The 27,202-nt window shown below is 41.2% G+C and overlaps 1 protein-coding gene across 4 annotated transcripts in view; it reads left to right on the top strand.

The window, feature by feature from the left end:
* DIAPH3 (diaphanous related formin 3) overlaps positions 1–27,202 on the top strand; it is a 517,599-nt gene that overhangs the window by 13,411 nt on the left and 476,986 nt on the right. The window contains exon 2 of one of the 4 annotated variants that reach the window (XM_055141208.1): positions 23,739–23,771. The exons of the other annotated variants lie outside the window; for them this stretch is intronic. Coding sequence (XP_054997183.1) covers positions 23,739–23,771 — 33 coding nt within the window. The remainder of the gene's footprint in view (positions 1–23,738; positions 23,772–27,202) is intronic. 4 annotated transcript variants of the gene reach the window in all.

The raw sequence follows: 27,202 nt of genomic DNA, 5'->3' as shown, positions 1-27,202 counted from the left end.
TGTATACTGTACTATTCCAGCTCTTTATATTCTTTAGTGATTGTGTGTGAAGAGCATCCAATTCATGCCCACACTTAAACGATTGTAGAAATGGTCACATTTACTTTTAGCACTCACCTTGACATCTTCTGAGAGGAAATTAAAGCGGCTTGCTTGAACTTACTCACTTTCTGTCTACTGCAGCCGTCATGTACATCTGCAGCTATTTTTCATTCTTTTGTCCTTTCAAGACCAAGATCCACATGAGAAATGTCTTATTTCCTATTCAGCTTAACCTTTTTTTTTTTTCTAAATTGAATCACCATGAGATACAAAGTGACAATGTTGTTAAGGATCCAGAAGCTCTCCCTTGACCAGCCACCACTTCCCTTCACCAATGCACCCCCCAGCCTGCATCTATGGCACTTTTCTTTTTCCGTTTTTTTTCTTTTAGGCCCTGAGTTTGCCAGACTGTTACCGAAAGGGTATTGTGAATTACCAGGTGAAACCTTTTTACCTCTGTTCTTGACCCTGCCTTGTTCTATAAGGGATGCTCCATTCTCTAAAATGTTCGAATGCCTTGCATTCCAATAGAAATATCAAGCAAAACCAGTTGCCTTCACAGCTTTCCCATAACCTTTGCCCTCACCTTGTAAGCCAGACTCTGGGAGTTCATTGTTTTCATTTATTCAGTAAATATTAGCATATCCTTTAATCCTATTCAGAACACAGGTGGACTCAATTTGGTCCTTGACCCCTTGAGGCTCAGGCCCAGTTTGACTTGGAGAAAGGGAGGTGTGAGGTGTTAATAGAGATGAGTGTTAATGAGGCGTTGATGCTATCTTTATAGAGTCCAGCTGTGGGGTGAACCAGCTTTAGGTTTTGATTCTGTAGTTTAAGGCTGTGTGACTGTCAATGTTTTATTGTTTCTTTTGTTTCTTCTATAAAATGGGAAAAGTGTATACACTGCAGGTTAGATATCCTGGTTACTATACGACTCTAGGCGTGTTAGAATGGGGGTTAGCACATGAGCAAAAGGAGCTCTTGGCATGTTCTTCTGGTCTTCATCAATGTTCTTCATCCCTCATTGCTGAAGGAATGAGGGCCTTCACGAAGGAGGGATTGGGCTGCCGCTCTTGAGTCCCCCAGCCTTGCCTTTGCTTCTGTCATTCACGGAACTTGCTTTGGCAGTTCAACAACTGCAACCCGGTGGCTGATCTTCTGCCTTCATCTTAGCGCGAGCACCGGCTCCTCAGAACTTTGTCCTCCTCTTCCACCACTTCTCAGAGCTTTGTCCTAAAGTGTTGTTCCCTTCTGATCTTTGCTGAACCCTCTTCCCAGGGGCTTAACTAAAGTTTTCCCAAGCATGATCTCTTTGATCTTTTTCTCATTTTACCTTCTGTCTTCTGCCAGCATGAACTCTTCCCTTTCTCTTGCTTTTATTACTTTCTAGATTGTTGCTGTTCTGTAGAACTGGGTGATAATGCAATTTTTTTTTTTTTTTACTTTGCTCAAATTAAGAGTCACTAGCCACATGTGGATAATCCTGCCAAAGTATTGAATGTATTTAATTCCTTTGACTTAGAGTAAGTAGTTGTGGCTGGGAAGATAGCACAGAGGGTTGGAGTGCACATGCATGTCCCTGCCACCAGATCTCCTCCTGAACGCTGCTGGGTCCAGTAGCACTGAGCACCGCTTCATCGTCCTGCTAGAGCACCTAACTGATGGTGCAAGGCTATATTTCTCTTGGTACCCCCTCCACGCATCGCCAGGGAGACCTCAAACTTAATGATGGACTTTGGCCTATATTCATGTGATGCTATGAGTTTTCATCTATTAGCCAGACTGCCTACCCACAATACAGCCTTTTATTCCTGCTTGAAAATGCCTGACTGCCAAAGAGGATCTGTATCACACAGTGGAATATTATTCCGCCACGAGAAAGAAGGGCATTTTACCATCCATGGCAACATGGATGGATCTGGAAGGGGTTTTGCTTAGTGACATAAATCAGATAGAGAGAGAAAAATGTATGATATAATCTAACTGTGGAATCTAATTAAGCCAAACTTGTAGAAAAAAAAAGAAAGAAACATGTTAGTTACCAGAAGCTGTAGGGAGTAGGTGGTGGGATTTCTGAGATATTGTTTAAGGTTAAAAACTTAGATGGGTGAAAGCTCTAGGATCTAATGTCTAGCATGGTGATTATAGTCAAGACTGTATTCTGTACTTTAAAATTGCTAAGACACTAGGTCTTACCTGTTCTTTAAATATACATGATAGGCATATAGGCTAGAGTTACAGTGCTGAAGTTATTGCAGTATTCTTATATTGCAATAAATGAATCTGTCAGTTCAACGCATTGTGTTGTCTTAAATGTATATGTAAGGTACATCTCAGTTAAAGGTGGCGGGGGAGAGGGGGAACGCAGGCCCAGGAGGAAAATTATCTTCATGTCCTTGTGAGGTTTGCAGGCCTCAGTAATTTGTACTGAGATATTAGCATCACTGGAGACTTCCCCGTGCCCGCGGCAGTCAGCTGCTGCCTTCTCCATAACCCCTATTGACTTGTTTTATTAGTGTGCTTGAGTGGTGCCACAATCAACATGAAAGTATGTACTTTTAGAAGTCCTTTACAAATACACTTGGGTTATTGCTGGAGAGTCGTTGCTGAAGGCGCCTTTGGTGCTGCTGGAAGGTGGCCAAGGGCAGTGTGGGCCGTGGCGGCGGCTGGAGCTTGCTGTCTGACTTTAGAAATCCACCTGTTCACACCACGCTTTCCAAAAGCAGAACGTTATCTTATTTTCCTGTTCTAGAAGGACAACACATTAATCAGACTATCTCCGAGTGTGACAAAAGGAGGAAAGCTAAGTGATTATTGGATTGTCTTGTCATTCTCAGTGCAAGATCAACACGCCCCTGTGCCGGTGCCCCTTTTGCCTCCTTTGATTCTGTTCCTAGTATTATTGCTGGTATAGATTAGCCACCTCCCAATTTTGCTGTTCAAACTCCAGTGACAGACTCTTCCTCTGCTTTAATTTATGCCTGTTGCTGGCTCCTTATTTTAATCATCTAGTTTAGTTTTTTTCTTTTTCCTTGACTTGTCATTCTTTTTCCCTGACTTGTCATAGTATTGTAGGATTTCAGGGGAACAGTATAAAACCTTAATGTGCCTGTAGGAGTCACTGCACCTGGCATTTGTTTTGTCCCTCTACCAAAAGACCCCCCCCCAAAAAAAAAACTCCAAAAAACTCATTCTTTCTACTTCTTTCTTCTAGTATCCACCTTAGTTTCCCCCCTGTCTAGGAATTCGTTTTGCTGGTTTTTGTCAGTTCCTGATTATATTCAACATAAGCATGAGACAATAATTTCAACAAGATGAGAAATTGTCTTTCACTTCTTTACTTCACTTAGCATAATTACCTTATGTTCCATCGGTTTAGCCCAGAATGGCCCAATTCTATTTTTTTTAGCCTCATAGAGGTATTCCACTGAGGATATTTTGAATATTCAGTCATCTGCCAGTTTAGGTATTTAGGTTGATTATATTGTGGAGGATGCTTCTTATGAAGCGGTGCAAAGATCTTTTTGGACGAGTGTTTTCGTACCCCTCATATAAATGCCTAGGTATGGTATTCCTGGATCATGTGATATATCCATTTTTAACTACACATGATCTTAGCCAAAAGGCCGAGAAGTGATGAGATATATCCATTTTTTAAATTTTTTTTTTTTTTTTGCTTCTTGGGTCACACCCGGCAATGCACAGGGGTTACTCCCAGCTCTGCACTCAGGAATTACTCCCTGGCAGTGCTCAGGGGACCATATAGGATGCTGGGAATTGAACCCGGGTCAGCCGCGTGCAAGGCAAACGCCTTACCTGTTATGCTATTTCTCCAGCCCCATTTTTTAAATTTTTAAAGGAATCTCTATACAGTTTTTCATAGAGTCTATATTAGTTTGTCATCCAACCAATAGTGCACCAATCTGCATCATCCATACTTATTATTTCCAATCTTTTTGATAACATGATGAATTTCATGATGTCATTATATGATGCTGTGTATCTAATCCTATTAGATGTTGTTGTGTAGCTAATCCTATTCAAGGATTTAGCTCTCCACATACCTTTGGATGACAAATGCCTTTACATTTTTTGAGGAGAGGAAACTGTGTATTTCAATAGGTTTCGCCGAGAAGGCCAGTTACATTTTGAATTGTTAAAATAAAAGGAATCAAATGATCCAGGCTACTGGTTTCCATCTACAATCTATTGGGTTGTACACTCCATAGGCCGTCTGTTATGTATAAGAAGCCTTAATGTGCCAGCCCTTGGCCTTCTTGCTTGGGATACATAATAATGACATCCTGCTTGATTAATATTTCTAAGGAAATGTAAAACATGGACCAGATTTTCCATGTGATCTTAGCTGCATGTCAGAGCTGGAAATCTGGTCTCTGTCTTCCCTTGCTCCTTTTCTTAAACAAAAATTTTTGTATTGTATTTTTCCCCACTTTTTGGGGTCCTTTAAATTTTTTTTTATTAGTGAATCACCGAGGGGGTACCGTTACAGACTTACAAACTTACATGCTTGCTTTTCGAGTACCCATCTCTCTACCAGTGCCCATTTTCCACCACCAGTGGTCCCAGCATCCCTCCCATCACCCCCACCCCATTCCCCACCCCACCCCACCCCACCCCACCCCACCCCACCTCTGTGGCAGGGCATTCCCTTTTGCTCTCTCTCTCTCTCTCTCTCTCTCTCTCTCTCTCTCTCTCTATTTCTCTCTCTCTCTCTCTCTCTCTCTCTCTCTCTCTCTCTCTCCTTTTGGGTGTTGTGGTTTGCAGTAGAGGTATTAAGTGGCCATCATGTTCGGTCTATAGTGTACTTTCAGCCCACCTCTCCCATCCTGAGCAGGGCCTCCTCGCACCCTTTACTTGGTGGTCCCTTCTCTATCTGAGCTGCCTTTTCCCCCAGCATGCAAGGTTGGCTTCTAAGCTGTGGAGTAATCCTCCTGATACTTACCTCTGCTGTTCTTGGGTGTTAGTCTCCCATTCTGTTACTCTATACTCCACAAATTAGTGCAATCTTTTATATGTCTGTCCCTCTCTTTCTGACCCATTTCACTTAGCTTGATACTTTCCATGTTGATCCACTTATATGCAAAGGTCATGACTTCATCTTTTCTAACAGCTGCATAATATTCCATTGTGTAGATGTACCAAAGTTTCTTTAACTAGACATCTGTTTTCAGGCACCCAGATTTTTTCCAGATTCTGTCTATTGTAAGCAGTGCTGCAATGAACATGTAAATGCAGATGTCATTTCTACTATACTTTTTTGCATCTCTGGGATATTTTCCCAGAAGTGGTTTTGCTGGGTCAAATGGGAGCTCGATTTCTAATTTTCTGAGAAGCTTCCATAATATTTTCCAGAAGGGCTGAGCCATTCGGCATTCCCACCAGCAGTCTGTGTGTGGTTGACCTCTATCTTCAACACATCATAGTCTGCAAAGGTAGTTGCAATTTCTATATTCCTAATTCTATTGAGGTATGTTAGTGACCCAGCATATGGTCTATTTTGGAAAATGTTCCGTGTGCACTGGAAAAAAAATGTGAATTTTTTTTTAATGGGATGCAGAGCCCTGTATAGATTTACTAGCCCTCTCTCTTCTATCTCTTCCTTCAAAGCCAGTGTTTCCTTGCTGAGTTTTAATCTTGTAGATCTATCTAGAGGTGATAGGGCAGTGTTGAAGTCTCCAGCTGCTATGTGTTGTTAGCAGTGTCTTTGTTAAAATCTGTTAGCAGGTGTTTTAAGTATTTTGCTGGTCCCTCATTAGGTGCGTACACATTTAGGAGTGTGATTTCTTCCTGCTATACATATCCTTTGACTAGTAAAAATTGGCCTTTGCTGTCCCTTGTCATCTTTTTCAACCTGAAATCTAGGTTGTCAGATACTAGTATGGCCACCCCAGGTTTTTTGCTCTCTTTGAGGGAGTTGTTTGCTTGTAGGATTGTTTTCCATCCTTTAACTTTGAGTCTGTGTTTGTTCTGACTGTTCAGATGTGTTTCTTATAGGCAGCAGAATGTTGGGTTAGTTTCCGAATCCATTTTACCACTCTGTGTCTCTAATTAGTGCATTTAGACCATTGACATTGAGGGAAATTATTGTCATGGGTTTTGCGCTATCTTTCTGTAGGGGTTTGTTGTGCTTGTAGGTTTTCTTGTCTTAGAGTAGCCCCTTTAGGCCTTCTTTTAAGTTTGGTTTTTGAGTCTGAAGTTCCTGAGCTGTTGTTTATCCATGAAATAGTGTATCATTCCTTCAAGTTTGAGTGAGAGTTTAGCCAGATAAAGTATTCTTGGTGAGGCATTCATTTCATTGAGTTTTTTCATATAACCCCCCATTGTCTCCTGGCTTGGAGGTTTTCCTCTGATAGGTCTGCTATAAATCTAAGGGGTGCTCCTTTGTATGTGATTTCTTTCTTTGTGTCTCTATTTGTGGCATCCATCATTCTGACTATGATATGTCTTGGAGTCTTTTTACTAGGGTCTCTTTTGGCTGGCACTCTTTGGGCTCCTTGGATCTGGATGCCTGCCTTCTCCAGCTCTGGGAACTCTTCAGCAATGATATTTTTAACTGTGGATTTTTTATTGGGGTTGTCTCCCTGTCCTTCTGGTACTCCGATTATTTTAATGTTCCTCTTGAAATCATCCCCTAAGTCTCTGATTCACCTAAGTGCTATTTTGAGGTCTTTTCTCATTGCTTGTTGTTGCCTGTAAGCTTCCTGCAACTCATCTTTCAAGCTCACTGATTCTGTCTTTGGCTGTGGCCCTTCTACTATTGAGGGCACCCACTCAGTTTTTAATTTCATCCACAGAATCCTTATTTCATGACACTTCATTTTGTAGCTTTTTATTTCTGCTCTCATTTCTCCCTGTATTTTCTCGGCTGTCTGTTCCATTGTTTCTTTCATGTCCTTCTTTAATTTCCCGGATATATGTTGAGCCATTTCTTTGAGTTCATTGAACATCTTCAATATTTCATCTCTGAGTTCTTTATCAGAGAGATCATTTTTGTGGGTAGTGCTTGTTGAGACGCCTGGACCCTTTTCATCATCTTCTCCTTGTGGTGGGGATTTTCGTTGTTTCTTCATGTTTTTTTAGTAGTGTGGTGGTGGAACCTTTCAGTTCACTATCAGTATTGCCCTCTTCCTCTCAGATGCTCCTCAGTGGCTTAGGTGAGGTCTCTAGGGAAGCTTCGGAGGATGTGGTGTTTTTTTATATTGGACTTGTACAGCTTCTAGTGACACCAGTGTTATGGTGCAATTGGAATACGCTACTGGACTATTGTCCTAATGTGTTTGAGATGGTCAGGACAGTCTCCACAGAATTGGGTGATGGAAATGAAGATATGATTTCCAAGTGGTGCAGGGAAACAGGCCACGCCCACTTGTGCGGAGGCCACGCCCACTACCAGATGTGGGTGGGGGGCGGGCAGAAACCTGGGAGAGGGAGAAAACCCAGAGCGTGCTAGAGGGTGGCTCAGGGGCGGATGGTATGGTGCTCTGGGAAGTGGGGCGGCTCAGGGTCCGAGGAGATGCCTGAGGCTCGGGTGTGGGGGAAGTGGCGTCCAGGGTTCGATTACTGACTTGGGAAAGGGAGAAAACCAGGAGCAGCGCTGGAGGGTGGCTCAGGGCCAGATCTTGGGTCCATTTTTATTTATTTTTTTTATTTATTTATTATTTTTTTAAAAAATGCTAAAAGTGTTTATTGCCTTAGATGAATTTTTTTTTTAATTTAAATTTTATTGAATCACCATGTGGAGGGTTACAAAGTTCTCAGGATTATGTCAGTTATACAGTACTCAAACACCCTTCCCTTCACCCGTGCCCATATTCCATCACCAACCACCCCATTATACCTCCCGCCCCCTCCCGCAACCCCAATCCCCGCCCTTGTAAGTGATAAGTTTCATTTCGTTTACGCTTTATCTTGGTTACAGTCCATGTTTCAACACATAATTCACTATTGTTGCTAGGGTTTCCCCCCAAAAAAGAGAAGACAGTCCCACTGTCAAGGAAGCATTTGATGGCTCTCCATTGCTGAGAATGTAGAGATATTAAGTCCCGCTGTTTGTTACATAACTTTTCTATTTTTTTCCCCCCTCGTCCCGCGCCACCGAGATCACGCCTGTTTAGTAATCACCACGCTGCCTGGCAAAGGGAAAACAAACCAAAAGAGATGGTTATTTCTCGTCATCAGCCGGCGTGGGGCTCTGGCTTAGTTGATAGTCTGGTAGAATGTCTGCAAGCAGTTTCTGGAACCAAAAGTAATACGCTGGTATCGGCCCCGGCTCAAGGTTCCACCAGCGTCCCGCTGTTCCAAGTACATAATAATTTATTCCCTTGTATCCGATTCCCACGCCACCAGGTCCGTGTCAGCTTAATGGACATCATACTATGGTTAACGCCACGCCGCATTTCTTCCCGAGAAAGAAGGATATTTCTTCTCAGCCGGCGTGGGGATATGGCTTAGTTCAGTCTATAGAGATGGCTACCACTTTGGTGGCCTTCAATATTTCAACAAAAGACTTACTATTCTTCTTAGGATTTCCCACCAAAGTCCGACCCGTTAAAAGGGAACCATTTCATATTGGTGATGATTAAATGACATTAGGTTGCGCGGCCATGGCAGCAGCCTCACGGCTTTGAATTTCTGTATAAAGTCCAGGGAAAGTACAGCCAGAAATTACACGTCGCTACAAACTTTAACCCTATTATGGTCCCCCCAAAGTCCAACCCATTACAAAGGAACCATTTCATATTGCTGATGATTAGATGACATTAGGCTGCCGCGGCCGCGCGGTTTTGGGTTTCTATATAAAGTCCAGGGAAAATTCTGCCTAAAATTCTATCGCTACAATCTTTTACCCTTTAACAAAAAACTTAGTACTATTGTTTGGAGTTTCCCCCCACGTTAAGCCCTGCCAAAAAGGAACATTTACACGTTGCTGACAATCAAGAGATATTGATTGTCAATATCTGCTATCGCAGCCACGCGGTTTTGGATTTCTATATGAAGTCCAAGGAAAATTCTTTTGGTAATTGCATCACTCGCTGGCAGCGCCTGGGCCAGAAGCTCCCAGCACACAGTTTGGAGGCATTTTGGGGGCGCCACTCGTGTCCAAAGTGGTTCAGTTGCCTCCGGGGTCGATCTCGCGCTGGGCCGCAAAGGCTTGGGTCCATTTTTAGATGTTAACTTTGTGAATATGGGGTCTTCTTTTTCACTTATTTAAAATATCACTTATTTAGAGAGTGATAGTAAAAAAATTATAGCACTTTATGCAAGAAAAGTGGTTAAGTTATTTAAAAAAGAGTAAAACGTTATAATCAAAAATAAATTTTATGGATCAGAGAGATAGTACAGCATGGAAGGCATTTGCCTTGCGCAGAGCCAGACCCAAGCTCTACCCTTGGCACCCTGTCTGGGTCTCCTAAGCCCCACCAGGAGTGATCCCCCCGGCAGAGAACCAGGAATGCGCCCTGAGCATAGCCAGGTAGCCGCCCCCCTCCCTCCCCAACAAAGGTCATAAAGAGATTTAATTTAATTTGATATTGTCCTGTAATTAATTTCTGACTTGGAATTTTTTTTTCTTCTTAATGGCATTTTGGTACATGGAAAATTTTGTGCCTTATACTTCAGTTTGAATTGGGAGAGCATGGTTATAAATAAGGCTTGTGATATATACTAAATGGTATGTAAAAAAGCTGTGTTACATTTTTATTAGACTGTGGAGAAAACAGCATAAAAAAACAATGGGTCATGCCTGTCACTAGCAGAACATACCTTTGTTGGTGTGAGAAATTCCAGAGCTCTTCCTCTTCTACATAGCCCGGAACTTTTCTTTGGGGAGATGAAGGTTTTGGGTCACACCTGCCAGTCCTGGCCCTGCTCAGGGGTCAGTCCTGGCAGTGCTTGGGGCAACCAGGTACAGTGCCTGAGATCGAATGGGGTTCAGCTCTGTGCAAGGCAAAAGCCTTAAAGCCTGTACTATACCTCTGACCCCTGAATATGGTGTAGTCTATCTTGTAACACCCTGTGAGCATCCAATCAGAATTATCTTTCTTGCTAAGATTTCATTTCCAAATTCTTTTGATCCATGAACAGAACTGAAACTGCTTTATTTCCATGGCATGTCTTCTTTCTAGGTTTGGTGGCAGCACTGCCCCATCATAGCAGGAGGGGTCTGGGGGAAGGATAATGGGGGAGCCTGGACTTTGGGGTCAGTGATCAAGGTTTGCGTCCCAGCACTCACCAGCTTTGACAATTTGCTTCTGAGAGACTCAATTTCCTGATCTTAAAGACCGGGATAATGGCTAATTTATAGGGTTGTTGGATATATTAGTAATTATGGCAAGTGTTCAGTAAGTGATGGTAATAAGGACATTGAGGCAGGCTCTGTCATGGGTGCTTAGGGACTCATTTTGTCATCATGGGTTCAGTCTTAGTCTAGGTCTATTTGGCTTATTGAAACAGCCTCCCCCAGCCGCCCCCATACAACACTTAGTTTAAGCTTGAAAAGGGCGATTGCAGAGATACACAAGGGTGTCTGTTGGCATCGTGCATACACGCTAAGTGTAGCTGGAAAATAAAAGCTGGTAGATGAGTTGTAGCTGGCACTCATGAGGGTTTGGACCCAGTCACTGAAAATTGACCACTTCTCTTCTGGCTTCTTTGATGTCAGCCCATTTCATTTTATTTATCACCAAGCCTTTGATCTATCATTGTGTGTCTGCACACTGGGGCTTCCCCTGTTTCGAGGCTCACACAACTGAGCTCAGAGTTCACCATTTTTGGTCTATCTATCCATGTATGTTGTTGGTTCCTGCAAGAACAGATGCTCATGTCTGAATCGAGAGTGCAGATTTCTCAGAGAGGATGTGATTGGCTCTGCTGGGGATTAAGCGTTGAGTCTTGCTCATGCCAGCTGTGGTTCTGGCTGGCTCATAAAGGACAGTGAAGGTTGCTGGCACAATTCCGTAATAGAGAGAAGAGACTGTGCCCTGCAGTTCAGTTTACAGGTGCAGATCTTTATGTTTCCTCTGTGCTCGTCTTGCGGCGAGCAGATTGAGACTGTAGTCGTATGTCCAATGTAGTCCAATGTAGTAGTTTCTAACCCTGGTTGTACATTAGTGCCACCTATGGAAAACTTTAAATTTATCACGGTCCCTCCCTTCGGGTATTTTGATTTACTTGATCTGGGATGTATATCAGCCAGTCTATATTAGGCAAAGAAAACAATGTCTTCAGCTACTTCTATGGAGTAGTTAAGTTGAAAATGAAACTGTTTACTATGCCTTGGTAGAGCAAATAGGGATTCCTAAAGTTATAATTTCTAACATCCCCTTTTAGAAACAAACTATCTGTGCGCCCCCCAGGCCCCCCCACCCCACCTTCCTAGGGGTGGTGTGACCCACTTTGGGAAATATGGGAAATGAGTGAAACATGTTCGCTGTCATGTTATTAAAAAACAAAACAAAATGGGGGAAAAAAACCAACAACACCTAAAAGCCAGGCCTACAAAATGAGTAGACCTTGATGGGGGGGGGGGACTCCCCTTGACCCACCGTGGAATTCAACTATATGTTTCATGCAACTTATAACCGGAAGACTTTTCATCCATATGAATTAGCGGACAGTGAATTGGAGAACAATGAATTCAATCCATATAAATTAGAGAGTAATTCCAGGACCCAGAAGGGAGGAGACTGTTGGGTACCGTCTAGCAGAATTAGGAGGTCTGTGGAGCAAGGGGTGCCTTGGGGCTCTCCGTGGAAGGTGGGGGAGAACATGAAGGGCTCCCCACGCCCTGGGAGGGTAGAGCTCGCGCTTCGCAGGTTTTCCCCACTGAGCCTTGGGACGAGCTTTCTCCGAGTCTCCCAACAAGCCTGTGGCGCAGGTGCTTTCCGTCCTCCCAGGGCAGATAAGATAAGGCGCTGGGGTGAAGTGCAGGCGGCAGCAGAGCTGGCCTGTGTCTGAGCCGGGTGCCAGTCCCGCTCTGCGGAGCCTGAGCCTAGAATGCAGGTGGGTTGCGTCTCCCTTGCAGAAGGCAGACAGTGTACAGGCATAGGAGCCGGAGCCGGGCAGGCTGAATGCAGGGGGTGTTAAAGAAGCTTTTTGGAGGAAAGCAGCACTTAAGATGCTGGTAGGTGGGGGGGTAGCAGAAGAAGGCTGAGCACGGCCGCCGAGAGGGAGGAGACGGAGGCTGACTGACAAGGAAAAGACACCTACCCAAATATTGGAAGGTAGCGGGCAGACAGATGCCGTCTGAGGGGGTCCCCGAGGTTGGGGCTCAGACACCAGCGGGGCGGTTTCATCTGTGTGCAGCTCCCGCAGGAGCTCTCTTCGGGGCTCATGCTGACTTCTGAGGGGCTCGAGGTTTCTGTTAGAATTAAAATTTCCCCCAAACCCTCTTTCTTTTTTTGTAAACTAGCTTGGTTCCTTCTGCCTCCTCAGATGGTTCCTATATTTAAAAAAATACTTTTTGTCAGTGCAATAGAACTAGTTGCATCTTTCCAAAAAATTGTCTTTGTGGGTTTTCCAGTGTTTGCAGGCTGGCGGTGGTGGGTTTCTACTATTTTCTAGTGAGAGCTTCCTGGGAGCACTACCAAACAACCTTAAAGGATGCTGACAGAGATGTTCACTTGAAAACAGTTCTTTCTCTTTTCTTTCCCTCAGGATATCATGATTGATTCTGCTATTATTTTGCTGTTTTAAGTCATAATTAAAACTGTGAGACAATGTTGTCATCATCAAACGCTTGTGACATCCGTTTAGTAAGAGCCCGTGTCTTTAAAGTAAGCGGATCACTTCCCGCTCTCTCTTCTTTCACTTGATTTCCTTCACCCACCCTGTTCCATGCAGGCCTGGTTCCTGGAGCATACCTGCCACTCTGCCTCTTCCTTCTCTGACATTTCCCTCCACAACCATGTAGCTGACTCCCCAGTGTGATTTTTCTCTCTGAGCAAATGCTCCCTTTCAGTGGGCCCATGCTGGCTCTAATCTCCCATGCTGGTAATTGGAATCTCCGCTTCCTCCCATTCAATTCTGCCGACTTAGCTTGCATCACTACTTGTATTATTTTTCCCCCCAGAGCGCTCATCATGTTTTTTCTTTATTCATTTATTTAATTCTAGGCACTGTGATTTACAGTGTTGTTAAATTAGGGTTTCATGCATACAACCTTCCAGCAGCACATTCTCCACCAGAGGGTCCATTTTCTTCCATCCTTGTCTTAATGTCGCCGTCTTCTCTCCATCTCCTGCCTTGCCATGCTTTTTTATTAAGGACAGGTTCTCAGTTTCTATTGCTTTGGGGTATTTCTTAAACCTCTACTTTATTTCTTTATATCCCATGCACGGGCTGGAGTGATAGCACAGCAGGTAGGGCATTTGCCTTGCATGTGGCCACCTGGGTTCGATTCCCAGCATCCCATATGGTCCCCTAAGTACCTCCAGGAGTAATTTCTGAGTGCATGAGCAAGGAGTAATCCCTGAACATAGCCAGGCGTGACCCAAAAAGCAAAAAAAAAAAAAAAAAAAAAAAAAAAAATTAGGGCTGGAGTGATAGCACAGTGGGTAGGGTGTTTGCCTTGCATGTGGCCTTCCTGGATTCGATTCCTCCGCCCATCTCGGAGAGGCCGGCAAACTACCGAGAGTATCCTGCCCGCAAGGCAGAGCCTGGCAAGCTACCCGTGGCGTATTCGATATGCCAGAAACAGTAACAACAAGTCTCACGATGGAGACGTTACTGGTGCCCGCTCGGGCAAATCGATGAGCAATGGGATGACAGTGTTACAGTGATCCCATGCACGAGAAAGACCATTCTGTGTCTCCCCCTCTCTTTTCAGCTAACTTCACTCGGCTCGATACTCAACAGATTTGTCCACGCGTGCTCATCATTTTTTAAGACTCTCTGTGACTTAGTCTGTGCCAGTTAGGAAATAATCATTTTTTATTTACTAGCAAATCCCTTGTTAGGAGCATAGTAATGTTTCATAAATATTCATTGAGTGAACGTTTTAGGAATGTCACATTCCCTAAGAACCAATTCTGTGTTACTTGTCTTACATGGCAAAAATTACTTTATTCTTAGATCATTACTGTATTCATAAGTCATTTAGCATGTATTTAAACATAGAGATTTGTCTTTTTTTCCGCTCATATGCCATTGCATACCTCTGTCATGCTTATTTCACTGTTTTGCACTTTGGTTATTCATGTGTCTTGCTGTTCATTTGGTTATAAGTCCCTACAGACAAGGACTAGGCCCAGTTTATATTTATGTAATGTCTGGTGCATGTTGGTAACCTAATTAAATTGTGGAGTAGAGAAAAAAATTAAGATTATGAGACTAGGTCTTATTTGAAAAATAAAATCTCTAATTTCATATTTTAGCATCGTTTTCTAATTTATAGGCTATCAAATGAGGGGTATATTTATTTACCTTAACTTTCTCAAGATGGCATGAGATTGTTTACATTAACAATAAAGAAAAATGATAGATTTCTTTCATCTGTGCCATTAATAAGTGTCATAAAATGGAAAAATAAAGCTAAGTCAATATATTATTGTTGCCACAGAAATTGAATTTGTGTCAAAAGGATTTGTGCTTGTGATGTAGTGATTCGTATATTTTTCTTGGAATTAAGTCTCAAGCAGGTGACAACATCAATAATTCACAAAACCAAGGAGCGTTTTGAGATTGGTTAATTTATATATGTGAATTAGAAAACAAATGAATAATGTGCTTAATGTATTCTGACATATTTGAAAATATGCCTTAAAAACAGCCTATTAAGAAGTCTATTCACAGTATTCGATTTTTTAGATTTTCATTTTTACTTTTACTGACTAGTGCATACATTTTTATTTGAAAAGGAATGAATCTATATTTTTTGCTTGATGTAGAAAGTATTATCCATAGTAATTTAAAGCGTTTCTCATTATAAAAATAGGCTCTTTTTAGACAACTGGGAAGATAGAAGAAAATGTGAAAAATATTTCATGTCCTACAATTTAGATATATAAAATTAACAGTGATTTCTATCTTATTTTTCATTAATGAAGTTGGAGTTATATTGCATATGCAGTTTCAAAAACAACTTTTCTGTAATACTGTATTGTAAGCATTTTCATAAGACAGAGTAATTTTTTACCATCTTCTGGGAAGTTTTAGGTTGATAATAAATCTAATATCTTTAATGTTATAGTGATACATATAGAAATAGAAACCTTTGATTGCACTCTTACATCATTTTCAAAGTAGAGATTCTAGAATTATTGCTTGGTTAAAATGTGTGAACATGAAATTTATTTTACCAAATTGTTAAAAAGTAGAAAATTTACTGGAAAGTCATGATTTAAACAATAAAATCCATCTCAAATGTATATGTGGAATAATTGGTAGTGTTGTTAGCCTCAGTGATACCTTGTTTAAGTTTGTGCCTAGTCGAGATGGCCAGGAATGAAGGTAGAGGGCAATCTCGGTGAGTAGTTTGGATTCGCTTTCCACAGCGAATACTTTTCAGTCTTTTCCCTGTGATGAAAAAGTCTCGGATCCTCAGATCTAGTCCTGGAAAATCAAATAGGCTTGTAAAGTGGTTCACGGATTAGTATTGTGGATTTCTGCAACTATTGTTGAAGACGTTTTGATCTAGCAGTGTAGGTGAACAGAACTGGAACAGCTGAAGAAAACGCCTTTTAGAAGTGGCAATTGAAGCCCTGTAGTTAAGTTAACCATTCTATTTTCCCTTTTAATTTTACTTCAATGTTAAATTTATTGAAGGAAAAAAGAATAAATAAATCTATTCTGCTAGAATGAAACTTATCTTGCTAGGTGTCATGTGTATGTAATCTGAGAGTGCCTAGTAATAATTGGATGATTAGTTTTTCCTGGAGAGATGGTTGTTGCTCTTATGTTGCAGCCTTTTGATCCTTTTGAAATCCTGTTTTCGTGGTATTAGTCTTTCACCTTTCCACTTCTGTGGCTGTTTGAATATACCTTTTTACTGAAAGCTGATTATTTTTTTTTCCCACAGCCCTTTTTTGTTTGTTTGTTTTTGGCTTTTTGGGTCATACCCAGTGATGCTCAGGATTACTCCTGGCTCTGCATTCAGAAATCACTCCTGGTAGTGCTCAGGGGACCATATGGGATGCGGGGGATTGAACCCTGCTTGGCTGCACACAAGACAAACACTCTGCCCATTGTACTATTTATTGCTCTGGTCCCCACCGCTCTTTTACAAGGAAGGAACTGTGGACAAGGGAGGTCTGTGTTCTTGGGTGTGTGAGAATGCAGAAACCTTGGGTAATGGACAGGTGCTTCTCTTGGATTTGAATACATGATTAAAAGAAGTTGGAGAACTTTCCCCAATTCTTACTTGTTTCTAACAACTCCCATTTCTGTCTCTCACTTAAAAAAAAAAAAAGACCACATAACGAGCCAGTCAACTTAAAAGTTTTTTTTTTTTTTTTTTTTAAAGTAGTATCAAATAGCCAGCTCTGCTCTTGTCCTTGGTGCTATGGAAGTGTCAGTGTTATTTTGGGACCATTCTGAGATGTTAAATCTGGAGCCTTTGAAGAGTAATTTCACATCTAAGTGTATTATGTGGTTACTTGGGTGATGATCTTTCGATTCTGTAGGTGTGTTTAGTTTGATATTTAGTAGTAGTACTGATTTACATTTCTACAATCTTTGTAATTGGTGCCGACAGTAAGATAAACCAGAAGGTTTTATTTATTTATTTTTTTTTGCTTTTTTTGGGTCACACCTGGCATTGCACAGGGGTTACTCCTGGCTCTGCACTCAGGCAGGAATCACCCCTGGCAGTGTATATGGGATGCTGGGAATTGAACTCGGGTTGGCTACGTGCAAGGCAAACGCCCTACTTGCTGTGCTATCGCTCCAGCCCCCAGATGTTTTATTAGGTTAGAAAACATACTTCTAAGTGTAGTGGTGGCGAGGAATAATTTGGATCTTTAGTCCACAATGTGAGCAACACATTAGCATTTTATCAACCAGTTCCAATGAGAAGGTTCTGAGCTTTATTCCCTGCAGTATAACTTTCCGGTGTCCATAACTTGCACTTTTACTCTTTTTTGTTAAGCAAATAGTGTCATGGCAGGGTCGGATATAATGATCTTTGATAGTTAGGTGCTAAGTGTATGCTGATCCCACTGATTTATGGTCAGTCTTTAAAGACAGACCAGGTATTTGAGTGAATGCTGCAAGGTCTCTTCCTACCTACCAGAGATGGTTGAATTCCCTAAGTATTATCTGGTAGTAATGCTTCATGGCAGCCACACCTGTCTCAACTGCTTCATGGCAGTAAAACTTGTCCCAACTGCTCTCTTTTACACTGACATTAGCATGTACTTCTTATCTGTGCGCTTTATTTGGGGTGTTTCTGGTTGACTTTCTCCCCTCTCCCTTCCGTGAGCCACTCTTGCAAGCCCTTTGAGAGGCTATTTAAGCCTAATGGCGGTGGTGTGTAGAACAGATTCATGAAGTCCTGGGTTTGCAGCAGCTTTTGCCTGTCAGCTCCTGTCAGCATGAAGATACTTAAGCCCTTGCCCTGTAATTTACTTCCCAGAAAATCTTCATGTCTATCTTAGAACACAACCTCAAAATCAGCCGATGCAGAGTGACGAGTTTTTGAGAGCTGGACTTGAGACAAGTGTATTTGGAAGCTTGCTTAGTCTTGAAAGTATCCCTCCTTTGGTAATCCCCTCATGTTGACCTAGTTAAAGGAATGTAAATTTAGCATCTACATTCAGCTGTTATCAAGCATTTGCCTCTGATGGCAATTATTCAAGCCTGCCAATCTGACCCTTTATGATGACTGTCATAGAGCAAATGACATTCTCGGACAGATCTTGTGTGCCCTGCTAACTAAAAAAAAAATGTTGCTAAATAATGAAGGAAACTTTTGCCGAAAGTTTTGGGTTTGGGCTCATCCATTGCACGTGGAGTTGAGGGAGTTCAGTTGTTGGTATGTTAACCGTGTATTTGGGATTTGTTATTTATAAGTGAAGTTCGTGGGGGGTGACTGCCTCTTCACACCCCTCGATATATACAGCATTTTGCACAGTGCTCTGAAGACTCCAGATCTATTTTTGGCTTCCTGTACTGTCTTCAATAAATGTTTTGAAGCTTAAATGGGAGTATAGAGCTCTTTGTTCTGCATTTCTACCCCTTTTTATTTTGGTTTTTGTGTTCTTTTGAAGAATCTCTAAAGACCTTTTCTCTCAGTTCCAGAGTGATTCTGTTGATCATTTCTCTAAGATACTATTAGCAGAAGGCATTGTTGCCTTTACGTGATATTGCTTCTGAGGGAACACATAGAGCAGCAAGTTGAGGAACTTGGGCTCCTAGGAAGAAGGGTGAGGTTTTGGTTTAGAAAAATAGGTCTAATTTGTTTTATTTTAATTTTTGTCGGCTTTTGGGCCACATGTGGTGATGTTCTGGGTTGACTCCTGACTCTGTACTCAGGGATCGCTCCTGATGGGTCTCCTCAGGAGATCATAGGGGGTGCTGGGATCCAACCGGGTGGCCTTGTGCAAGGCGAGTGCCCTATTGGTTGTACTCTCTTGGTGGTTGTATACTCTCAGCGCCTGTAATAAATGTGTAAATGCCGTATCTTAACCAATTACCTAATGCCCTCTGTACAGAACTGTTTACATTCTTGTATCACCAGTTTTATTCTGTCCAATAACACCAGTAATATTCAGTAACTTCCATAGACTCATAGGCCAGTAAACGTAAGTAAAGGTTATCATTCACATTGCAGTATGCTTAAAACTTTGTGCATTTAATTTATTTTTTTGGAGAATCTCCGCATAAAATGCCACAGTTGATATTAAGTTGTTGTTGTTGTTGTTGTTTTAAATGTTTCTGTTTGTTTCCAAATAGTGGGTTTTATGTTTCAGTTTTCTTTCTGATGTGACTAGTGGCAAATACCAGGCATGAACTGAATTGACAATCCAACACTTGCTGTTTTCAGCAACCAGGACTTATAGTAATGATCCTTGCTGGTAGTGATGAAAAAGAAAACCTCACTTTTTCTTTTTTTTTTTTTTTTAAAGTGTCTTGGTTAATCAGATACCAGTATTACGATTGTATAAAAGCAATATATAAACATATATTTACAATGTTTTCTCCTCTTTTTAATGAAGAATGCCACCTTGTATCTTTGAAAGGAAGTTCATACCTCTTCAGAATTATTTAGGAGTTTGTTAGTTATATTCCTCTTCCATTTTTTGAAAAGTCCATAAACATGTAGAACCTTGAGGTAATGCAAACTTATAATGGGTATCTTGAATAAATTAACATTGGAAAAATGTTACAGTGGGCTATAGCTTAATTTATCTTTAAGTTTTCTGCCAATTATACCATACCTAGTAGTTTGAAGGGAGCTTATTGAACATTTTAGTTTTTAGGGGGAATCACTCATGATTTTTTTCTATTTAGATCTTTTAGTGCTCTATGTCTTTAATAACGTCTTGAAGATTGCATGTGTATTAATAGTTGTATCATTTCTGAAAGCTAAATTTTGAGGCGAAACATGTTTGGGTTTTACTCCTTTAATGCAGAAATAAAATTTTGAAAAGTTCTTCTAGTGCTTTTCATTGTGAATCAATATCCCTGGTTCTGTCATGGGTCCTTGAATTTTCTGTCATTTCCTGCCCTACTGACTTTTCTTCCTGGTGGGGAGAATCAATGGGTGTTTTACAGATGAAAAGAAATGATGAATTTGGCCTTAGCTTCTTGCTTTTCTTAGACTGTTAAACCTCCTGGATTTTTACATCCCTTTTGAGTTTTCTTATTTTTTTCACATAAGCTTATCCCTGCATTTTAATTTGACTGTAATCCATTTCATGTTCTTTTTCGTGAAAGATTGATATTGAAGTTTGCAACTAGGCGTGTCTTTTTTTTTTTTTTTTTTTGCCTTTTGGGTCCGTACTTGGCGATGCACAAGGGTTACTCCTGGCTCTGCACTCAGGAATTACTCCTGGCGGTGCTCAGGGATCATGTGGGATGCTGGGATTCGAACCCGGGTCGGCCGCATGCAAGGCAAATGCCCTACCTGCTGTGCTATTACTCCAGCCCCCGCAACTAGGCGTGTCTTATGTATGCCTATGTATTTAAAAAATGCAGACCATGCATTTAACAAAATAACTTTAAAAACTTTGTTGATTTGAAAAAATAACCTCTAACAAAAAGTTGTTCTTATACCTCTGTTTCTACGCTAGTGACTGCTCTTTATTTTTATTTATTTATTTTTTGCTAATTGGGTCACACTTGGTGATGCACAGGGGTTACTCCTGGCTCACAAACTCAGGAATTACTCCTGGAGGTGCTCAGGGGACCATATGGGATGCTGGAAATCTTACCTGGATTGGCTGCATGCAAGGCAAAGGCCCTACCCGCTGTGCTATTGCTCCAGCCCCTTTCTTTGTTTTCTTTCTGGTACACTCCCCACAGTGCTCAGGGATAACTCCTGGCTCTGTGCTCTCGAGTCACTTCTGGTGGTACATGGGGGATCATACGTGATGCTGGGGATCAAGCCTGAGTCATCTGCATGCAAGGAAAGTACCTCACTCACTGTACTATCTCTCTAACCCCCTCGTTTTATTTTTTTAAATATTTTTATTGAATGAATCACCATGAGATGCATAGTTATAAAGTTTATGATTGGGTTTTAGTCACACAATGTTCCAACACTCATCCACTCACCAGTGTACATTTCCCACCACCAATCCTCGTCCTCCTCATCCTCTCCTCCTCTTCCTCCTCTTTCTCCTCCTCTCTCCTTCCTCTTCCCTCCTTTCTCCCCCCCCCCCCTTTGGTCATTATGGCTTGTAATAAAGGTACTGAAAGGTTATCACACATATTCTTTTACCTCCTTTCAGCAATCAGTTTTTTGTTCAGTGATCATTTTCATTCATGATTGTCACAGCGGTCCCTTCTCCATCCTAACTGCCCTCTCCCTTCCACTGCTGGCAAGCTGCCAACCTGGACCATCCTCCTGGCCCTGGTTTCTACTGCCCTTGGGTATTAGTCTCATACTGTGAGAGACTAATTTTCATATCCCACAAGTGAGTGCAATCATTCTATGTCTGTCTCTCCTCGTCATCTCATCCAGCATGATGCTCTTCATGCTTTTTCATTTATAAGCAAATTTCATTTTTCCTGGTGGGTGTAGTATTCCATTGTGTAGATGTACCATAGTTTCTTTATCCTGACTTCTCTTTCTTAAAGCTATCTAGCTCAGTTTTAGGCCTTGAAAGGTACATAAAGATGTTCCTCTTGAATATTCCCATCTTTGAGATTTTACATCATGTCACCTACCCTTCCTACTTTTCCCATCTAGTACTTCAGCTTTGAGATCTCTTGGCAGTTTTTGGATCATAAATCTTGCTTGGGTCCTCAACTCATTTCTCTCACAATTGTCTATTTTCACTGTCTCTTTTCTAACATCGCTTTATGACATTTTCCTTAGGCAACATAGAGTGATATTTGGGAATATTTCATAGTTGTTTTCTCTTTATTGTGGCCTGCTGTTCTAAAAAAGGATTTCAGCTGGATGTTTTCTCTGGACCTACTGTTTAAGCATAGGCCACTTAGAGTGCTCTTGTCAGAGGAACTTGGATTGACCCTTTTCTGGCAGGTTGTGAGTTGTGACTCTGGTACCTCCTTTTGGAAAACAGAGATGTAGTTAGCTAAATGCAGCAATTTGGAAAGCTCAATTATCAGGAGTATGCAGAGAGCGCAGCCAGACTGGACCATAGCCTTTCTGCTGTAAGTTGAATTCTAGTAGTGGTCCTGCTGTGAGTTATTCTAGTCGTAAGTACCTCCAACGCTCTGTCATCCTGCCTCAGTCCCCATCTCCACTTAACCACCTCTGTGAATACTTGTTCATCTCAAAGGCTGAAGATGGTATTGACGGAAAGCGAACTGGACAGCCCAGGATGAAATACGATGAAGTACTAGACTAGGTCAGGCTAGTCCAATTCAAAGTGCTGCTTAGTCTGGAATCTAGTTGTTTATGGTCATACTTACAGTTGTTTTCTCTGTAAGTTGAATTCTAGTAGTGGTGATGTTACCTGACTGTTGTTCAGTGCTCTTTCTGCTGTGAGTTGTATTCTAGTAGTGGTCCTGCTGTGAGTTATTCTAGTCGTAAGTACCTCCAACGCTCTGTAGTCCTGCCTCAGTTCCCGTCTCCACTTACCACCTCTGTGAATACTTGTTCATCTCAAAGGCTGAAGATGGTATTGACGGAAAGCGAACTGGACAGCCCAGGATGAAATACGATGAAGTACTAGACTAGGTCAGGCTAGTCCAATTCAAAGTGCTGCTTAGTCTGGAACCTACTTGTTTATGGTCATACTTAGAGCTGTTTTCTCTTTGATATGCACAAAGCTCATTCTGAGAGCTGCCAGTTCCTCTTTTCTCTGCACTGGAAGGTAGTACCTTGCTGAAGAAGAGAGGTAGGGTAGTGATTCAAATTTCATTTTAATAAGGGCCACTCCCAGTGAGGCTCGGTGGGTGGAGGGAGGGGGGCAGCTGGGTGATGTTATCTGTCTGGTGTTCAGTGCTCAGGCCCAGGGGTGCTTGGGGGCCATCAGGGACATATTTGGTGGTGTTTGTGGTGGAGTCGGGGTACAGGCCTGTGTTGTTGGGGATGGGACTTGAGGACGCAAACATGGTAGGTCGGTGTTCTAGCTCTGTAGATCTGTCCGTTGGCCCTTGATTTAAATTTGGATCATCCATTAGGTTGAATTGTGAACATAATGGTATATTCCTGCCTATAATATCAATGAAAAATGAAAATTTTATTCTGTTTAATGTTGAATTTAACTCTCTGCCATTAGAGGATGACGTACAAATGCCCCTTTGTACATAAAAAATTGACCTGATAGCCTGTTTAGGAAATGTATGTCACCCATTGTCTGCCTTTGTCAAGATGTAATTCTAAAATTGGAGAAAGGAGAACTGAAAATTGATTCCAGTTACTTGCTAACAAAATCTGGAATTGAGAAAACTTAGATTTTTTTTTTTTGTACCCCTAAATGCTTTTTTCCTTTGAACTCTTGCTTTGCAGGAAACTAATTTATTCACTTTCTAAAGTGGCCTTATGTTTGTCTAGCAAGAAAATCAGCAAAAGGGTTCTCAAAAAAGCTAGCAATGAAATTAAAGTGTCTACTGTCACCACTGGTGATAAATCAAACTGATGTTGAAGATGCAAATAGTCATTCCAGTACTCTCTTCTTCGTTACTAGAATTGTTTAAGTTAATTAAGCCAGCAAAGTACTTCATTATCTATTATGCTGCATGCTAATGATAGATTTAAAGTTTCACTGTTTTATAATATGAAAAATTATCTGAAATCTTATTCAAATCTCTATATCCATTGTCCTTTATGTCTGTAAACTTAATGGTAATACTGTTATTAATTGGGAGAATTTATTTATGAGGATTACAAAGTCAAGAAATTTTTAGCAAACTACCACATTCAGGGTAACTTTTGTCCATCTTTTTTGAGAAAGTGATTAAACAATATATAATGCATTTTTATTAGACTGTCAGGAATTTAATTGCATTCAACCTAACATTGTAGAATTTAAAATGTGCTCTATTAAATGAAACCAAAAAATGTTATAAATTACTGATATGATTGATTTTTTTTTCACTTGCAGCATTTAAATATTAGGACACTGACAGATGACATGGTAAGGTTATTCTCAACGTTTTGCGGTGAATTTTAACTAACTGTAATGTTGCTGACTGCTGTCTAACATCTGTGGAATGGCTAAAAAGCGCTTGTTTGGAAAAGCACTAGCTTAGTCGTGCTATTATATGAGGGGGAACTGGTTGAATGCATTTAGTTGTTTCTATACATGAGAAAATCCTTGTCCATTTTCTCCTTTTCACTTGTTGCGATGACTGGTGGAGTATACAAGCTTGATTGTTTGCACGCTTGGTTGTGGTGCCTCCTGGGCTGGTAGTCTATGCACTTGTGCTCGCAGTGTGGTGGGGGGGTGGGTCACGCTCATTCAGTTGTGTCATTTGCATGCATTCTGATTATACTGTTCACCTGAGCTTGTACTCCTGACTCTGATGCTCATACATCTTTAACTGCTGTGAATTGCACTCTTCAAAAAGGATAAGCTTAACATGTCAGCTTTCAGAAATAGCAAGTTGCTCATTATAGTAAATCGGACAAAGAAATTTTATGCATGTGTCTTAAAAATTTGCATTAAAATGAGACAACCAAGTAAGCTTGTATGTTCTGTATATTGAAAATAAGAAATTTTCTTGATTCTTTTAAGATTTGTTGAGAAATATATTTTTGAGCATCTATTTTAACAGTAAATAGGTATTAATCAGACCCAAATGATCATCCACAACATAAATGTATGAGAATGTTATAGGGGAAAGAGTACAACACTGATGACTGGGTTTTCTGTTCGGCTTAGCATATGCCTAATATGAAATGGATCGTCTAAGTTTTTGCACTTGTAGACTGGTACATATCCTGCATACCAGTCCACAGACCTGCCCTTAGAACTAAGGCGGTGGACCAGTGGTTTTCAGAGTTTCTGTACCTATACCCCACATCAGTTCCTGGACTGGTGATTAAAGACCATTGGCCTTGAACATAGTAAGCAGTGAAAACATCTAGTACTATTAGATAACCATTGTATCATCTTGGTAACTGGGTAAAGTGGATCTGCACAGATGAAACAAAGCTTAACATAAAGAATCTAAAGAACTGATTTTGAATAGCACAGTGGGTAGGGTGTCTGCTTTGCACTCGACTGACCCGGATTCAGTTCCTCCACCCCTCTCAGAGAGCCTGGCAAGCTATTGAGAGTATCCCGCTTGCACGGCAGAGCCTGGCGAGCTCCCCGTGGCGTATTCAATATGCCCAAAACAGTAACAAGTCTCACAATAGAGACGTTACTGGTGCCCACTCGAGCAAATAGATGAACATCAGGATGACAGTGCTACGACAGTGCTATTCTTCCGGATAATACCTAAGACAGGAATATTTATTTCCACTTTTACGTAAAGAGTGGGAACACCAAAGAATGCTTATATAGATAATATGTGGCATTTCTTACCCTGCAAGGTAAATACTCCTTCCATTGAGTGCATTGGTGCATCAAGTCACTCACTCATAGGTACAGCTGAGAAGTGACATAGTTGTGGCTTCCATCTTTTCTATGTAGAAGTTCCATTTGTTAGCTTACTCTTCAAATGGTTTCTTAAGATGGATAATAAAGCCATCTGCAAGTTTTATTTCTTCTTTCCTGAGACCAGATAATGATCTTTGTAAGGTAATGGCTTTATTGAAATATAATTCCCTTAGCTAACCCATTTAAAGTGTATAATTCTTTTTAGCATGTTCAGAGTTGGTCAACAGTCATCACACTCTATTTAGAACATTTTCATCATTTGTACAGAACATATGTCTCTTCTACCCTATTTCCCACTTACTCTACAATAGCCCCACCTTAGACAGTCGCCACTGGAGTTGTCTTCTGCCATCTCCTATAAATGGTGCCACGTGTGGTCTTTTTGTGTTTGAATTTTCACTTGACATAATATTTTTCAAGGTACCTCTATTTCTGAATAATATGCTAATAGAATATTTGAGAGGTTTGTTCATAGTTCATATATTTAGGGCACCATAAAGTTATTTTCCTTTTTTATTCAAGTACCTCACTTGTCTTTATTTTATGATTATTCTTGCACATTGCCAACCCATATCTTTATCCTAAGTTCTAGAGATGTTTGTGTGATGGACTGGCTCCAACAAGCAACACTAGGAGTCTTCCTGTTCTGATTTTGCATTAGTAACTGCAGAGTCTCTTCATCTTTGTTCCTTGCCTTTCCCCTTACTTTTGCAACTGGGCTTGGTGAGGTTCAAGCTTTTGGGTCACCAGAGGGCCCTGTAAGTATTTTTATACATGTAGAATGTCACTAACTGACCTAGTCTCTGGTTTACCGTAACCATTTGAAGGCAGACACAGTGTGGTATTAATACTTCTAAGACCTGTTAAACATTTTCATAAACTTTTTTCTTGTCGGAAAGAATGAACCACGCCCATTGTGACACTGGTTTCCTTGAATTCAGGCCAGACTTGGTCCTGGTCAGGCTCTGAGAGGAAGAATCTTGCCTCTGCAGAGTCGAGAAACTTTGGCAATGATGAAGGGCTTGAATCACCGTCCCCTTGGCCCTTTCATCTTAGATGTACATGACGGGCTCTCCTGCATCCCTCCACTGACCCTCTTCACTCACAGGGACTCCCTGGCTCAGCTCCTCTCTCTCCACCTCTGCCTCTCGTCTTCTGATCTCAGGCTTTTCTGGGCTCGTGAATAGGCTTGAGTCCACGCAAGAACTCAATCTGACAGTAAGGTGTAGGCAGCGGGGTCCCTTTTGAAACTTGGAGAATAAGCAGGGCTATCTTGAACAGGCCCACTGAAGAGTCAATTTTCTTACTTGCTGATTGATGGGTGGAAGGAGCAAAGGAATTGGAATGAGAAGACTCCGCGTTGAAAAGTCAGAGCTTCAGTTCTTAGCTCTGTGACCTTGGCAAATCAATCATTTGATCACTTATTTGTAAAGCAGGTCTAATTACGCCTTCTCCACCTTCTTCTTAGGGCTTTTTAAGTTTCATTTAAGCTGAAGTATGTTGAACTACTGTACTCAGTTCTGTCCCTTTTTAATCCCTTAAAAAATTTTCCTGATGTGTGGGTGGAGGGTTGGTGCGACACATTTGTGCAGAGCTTTATGGGGTTGTGTGTAGATCAATGCAGAGCTGTGAGGAGGGAAAGGCTAGCTGGATATTTTGAGGGCTCTTTAAACTATTTCTGGTGAGTTAGAGGTCAGGAAGCGTTTGCACTGATACTTTGAGGTGTGCTGGCAGTATGTTTCTATTAAAGGTTGTCACCCTTGCAACATATAAATTGCATATGTGCTTTTAATGTACACTTAATGTGAATAGCTTTTTGGTGGAGACAAAACTTGAGAGAAGGCATAGAAAAATGGCTTCTGCTGTAGTCCTATGTTTAATAATAGAATTTTAGAAACTGAACAAAAAACATTCTGGGAAGCATTAGTGTTAAAAACCCATTTCTTTTAAGTTGCTTTATT

This window comes from Sorex araneus, chromosome 1 (assembly GCF_027595985.1).
Source record: "Sorex araneus isolate mSorAra2 chromosome 1, mSorAra2.pri, whole genome shotgun sequence".
Lineage (NCBI taxonomy): Eukaryota > Metazoa > Chordata > Mammalia > Eulipotyphla > Soricidae > Sorex > Sorex araneus.
This window is presented reverse-complemented; position numbering and strand designations above follow the sequence as displayed.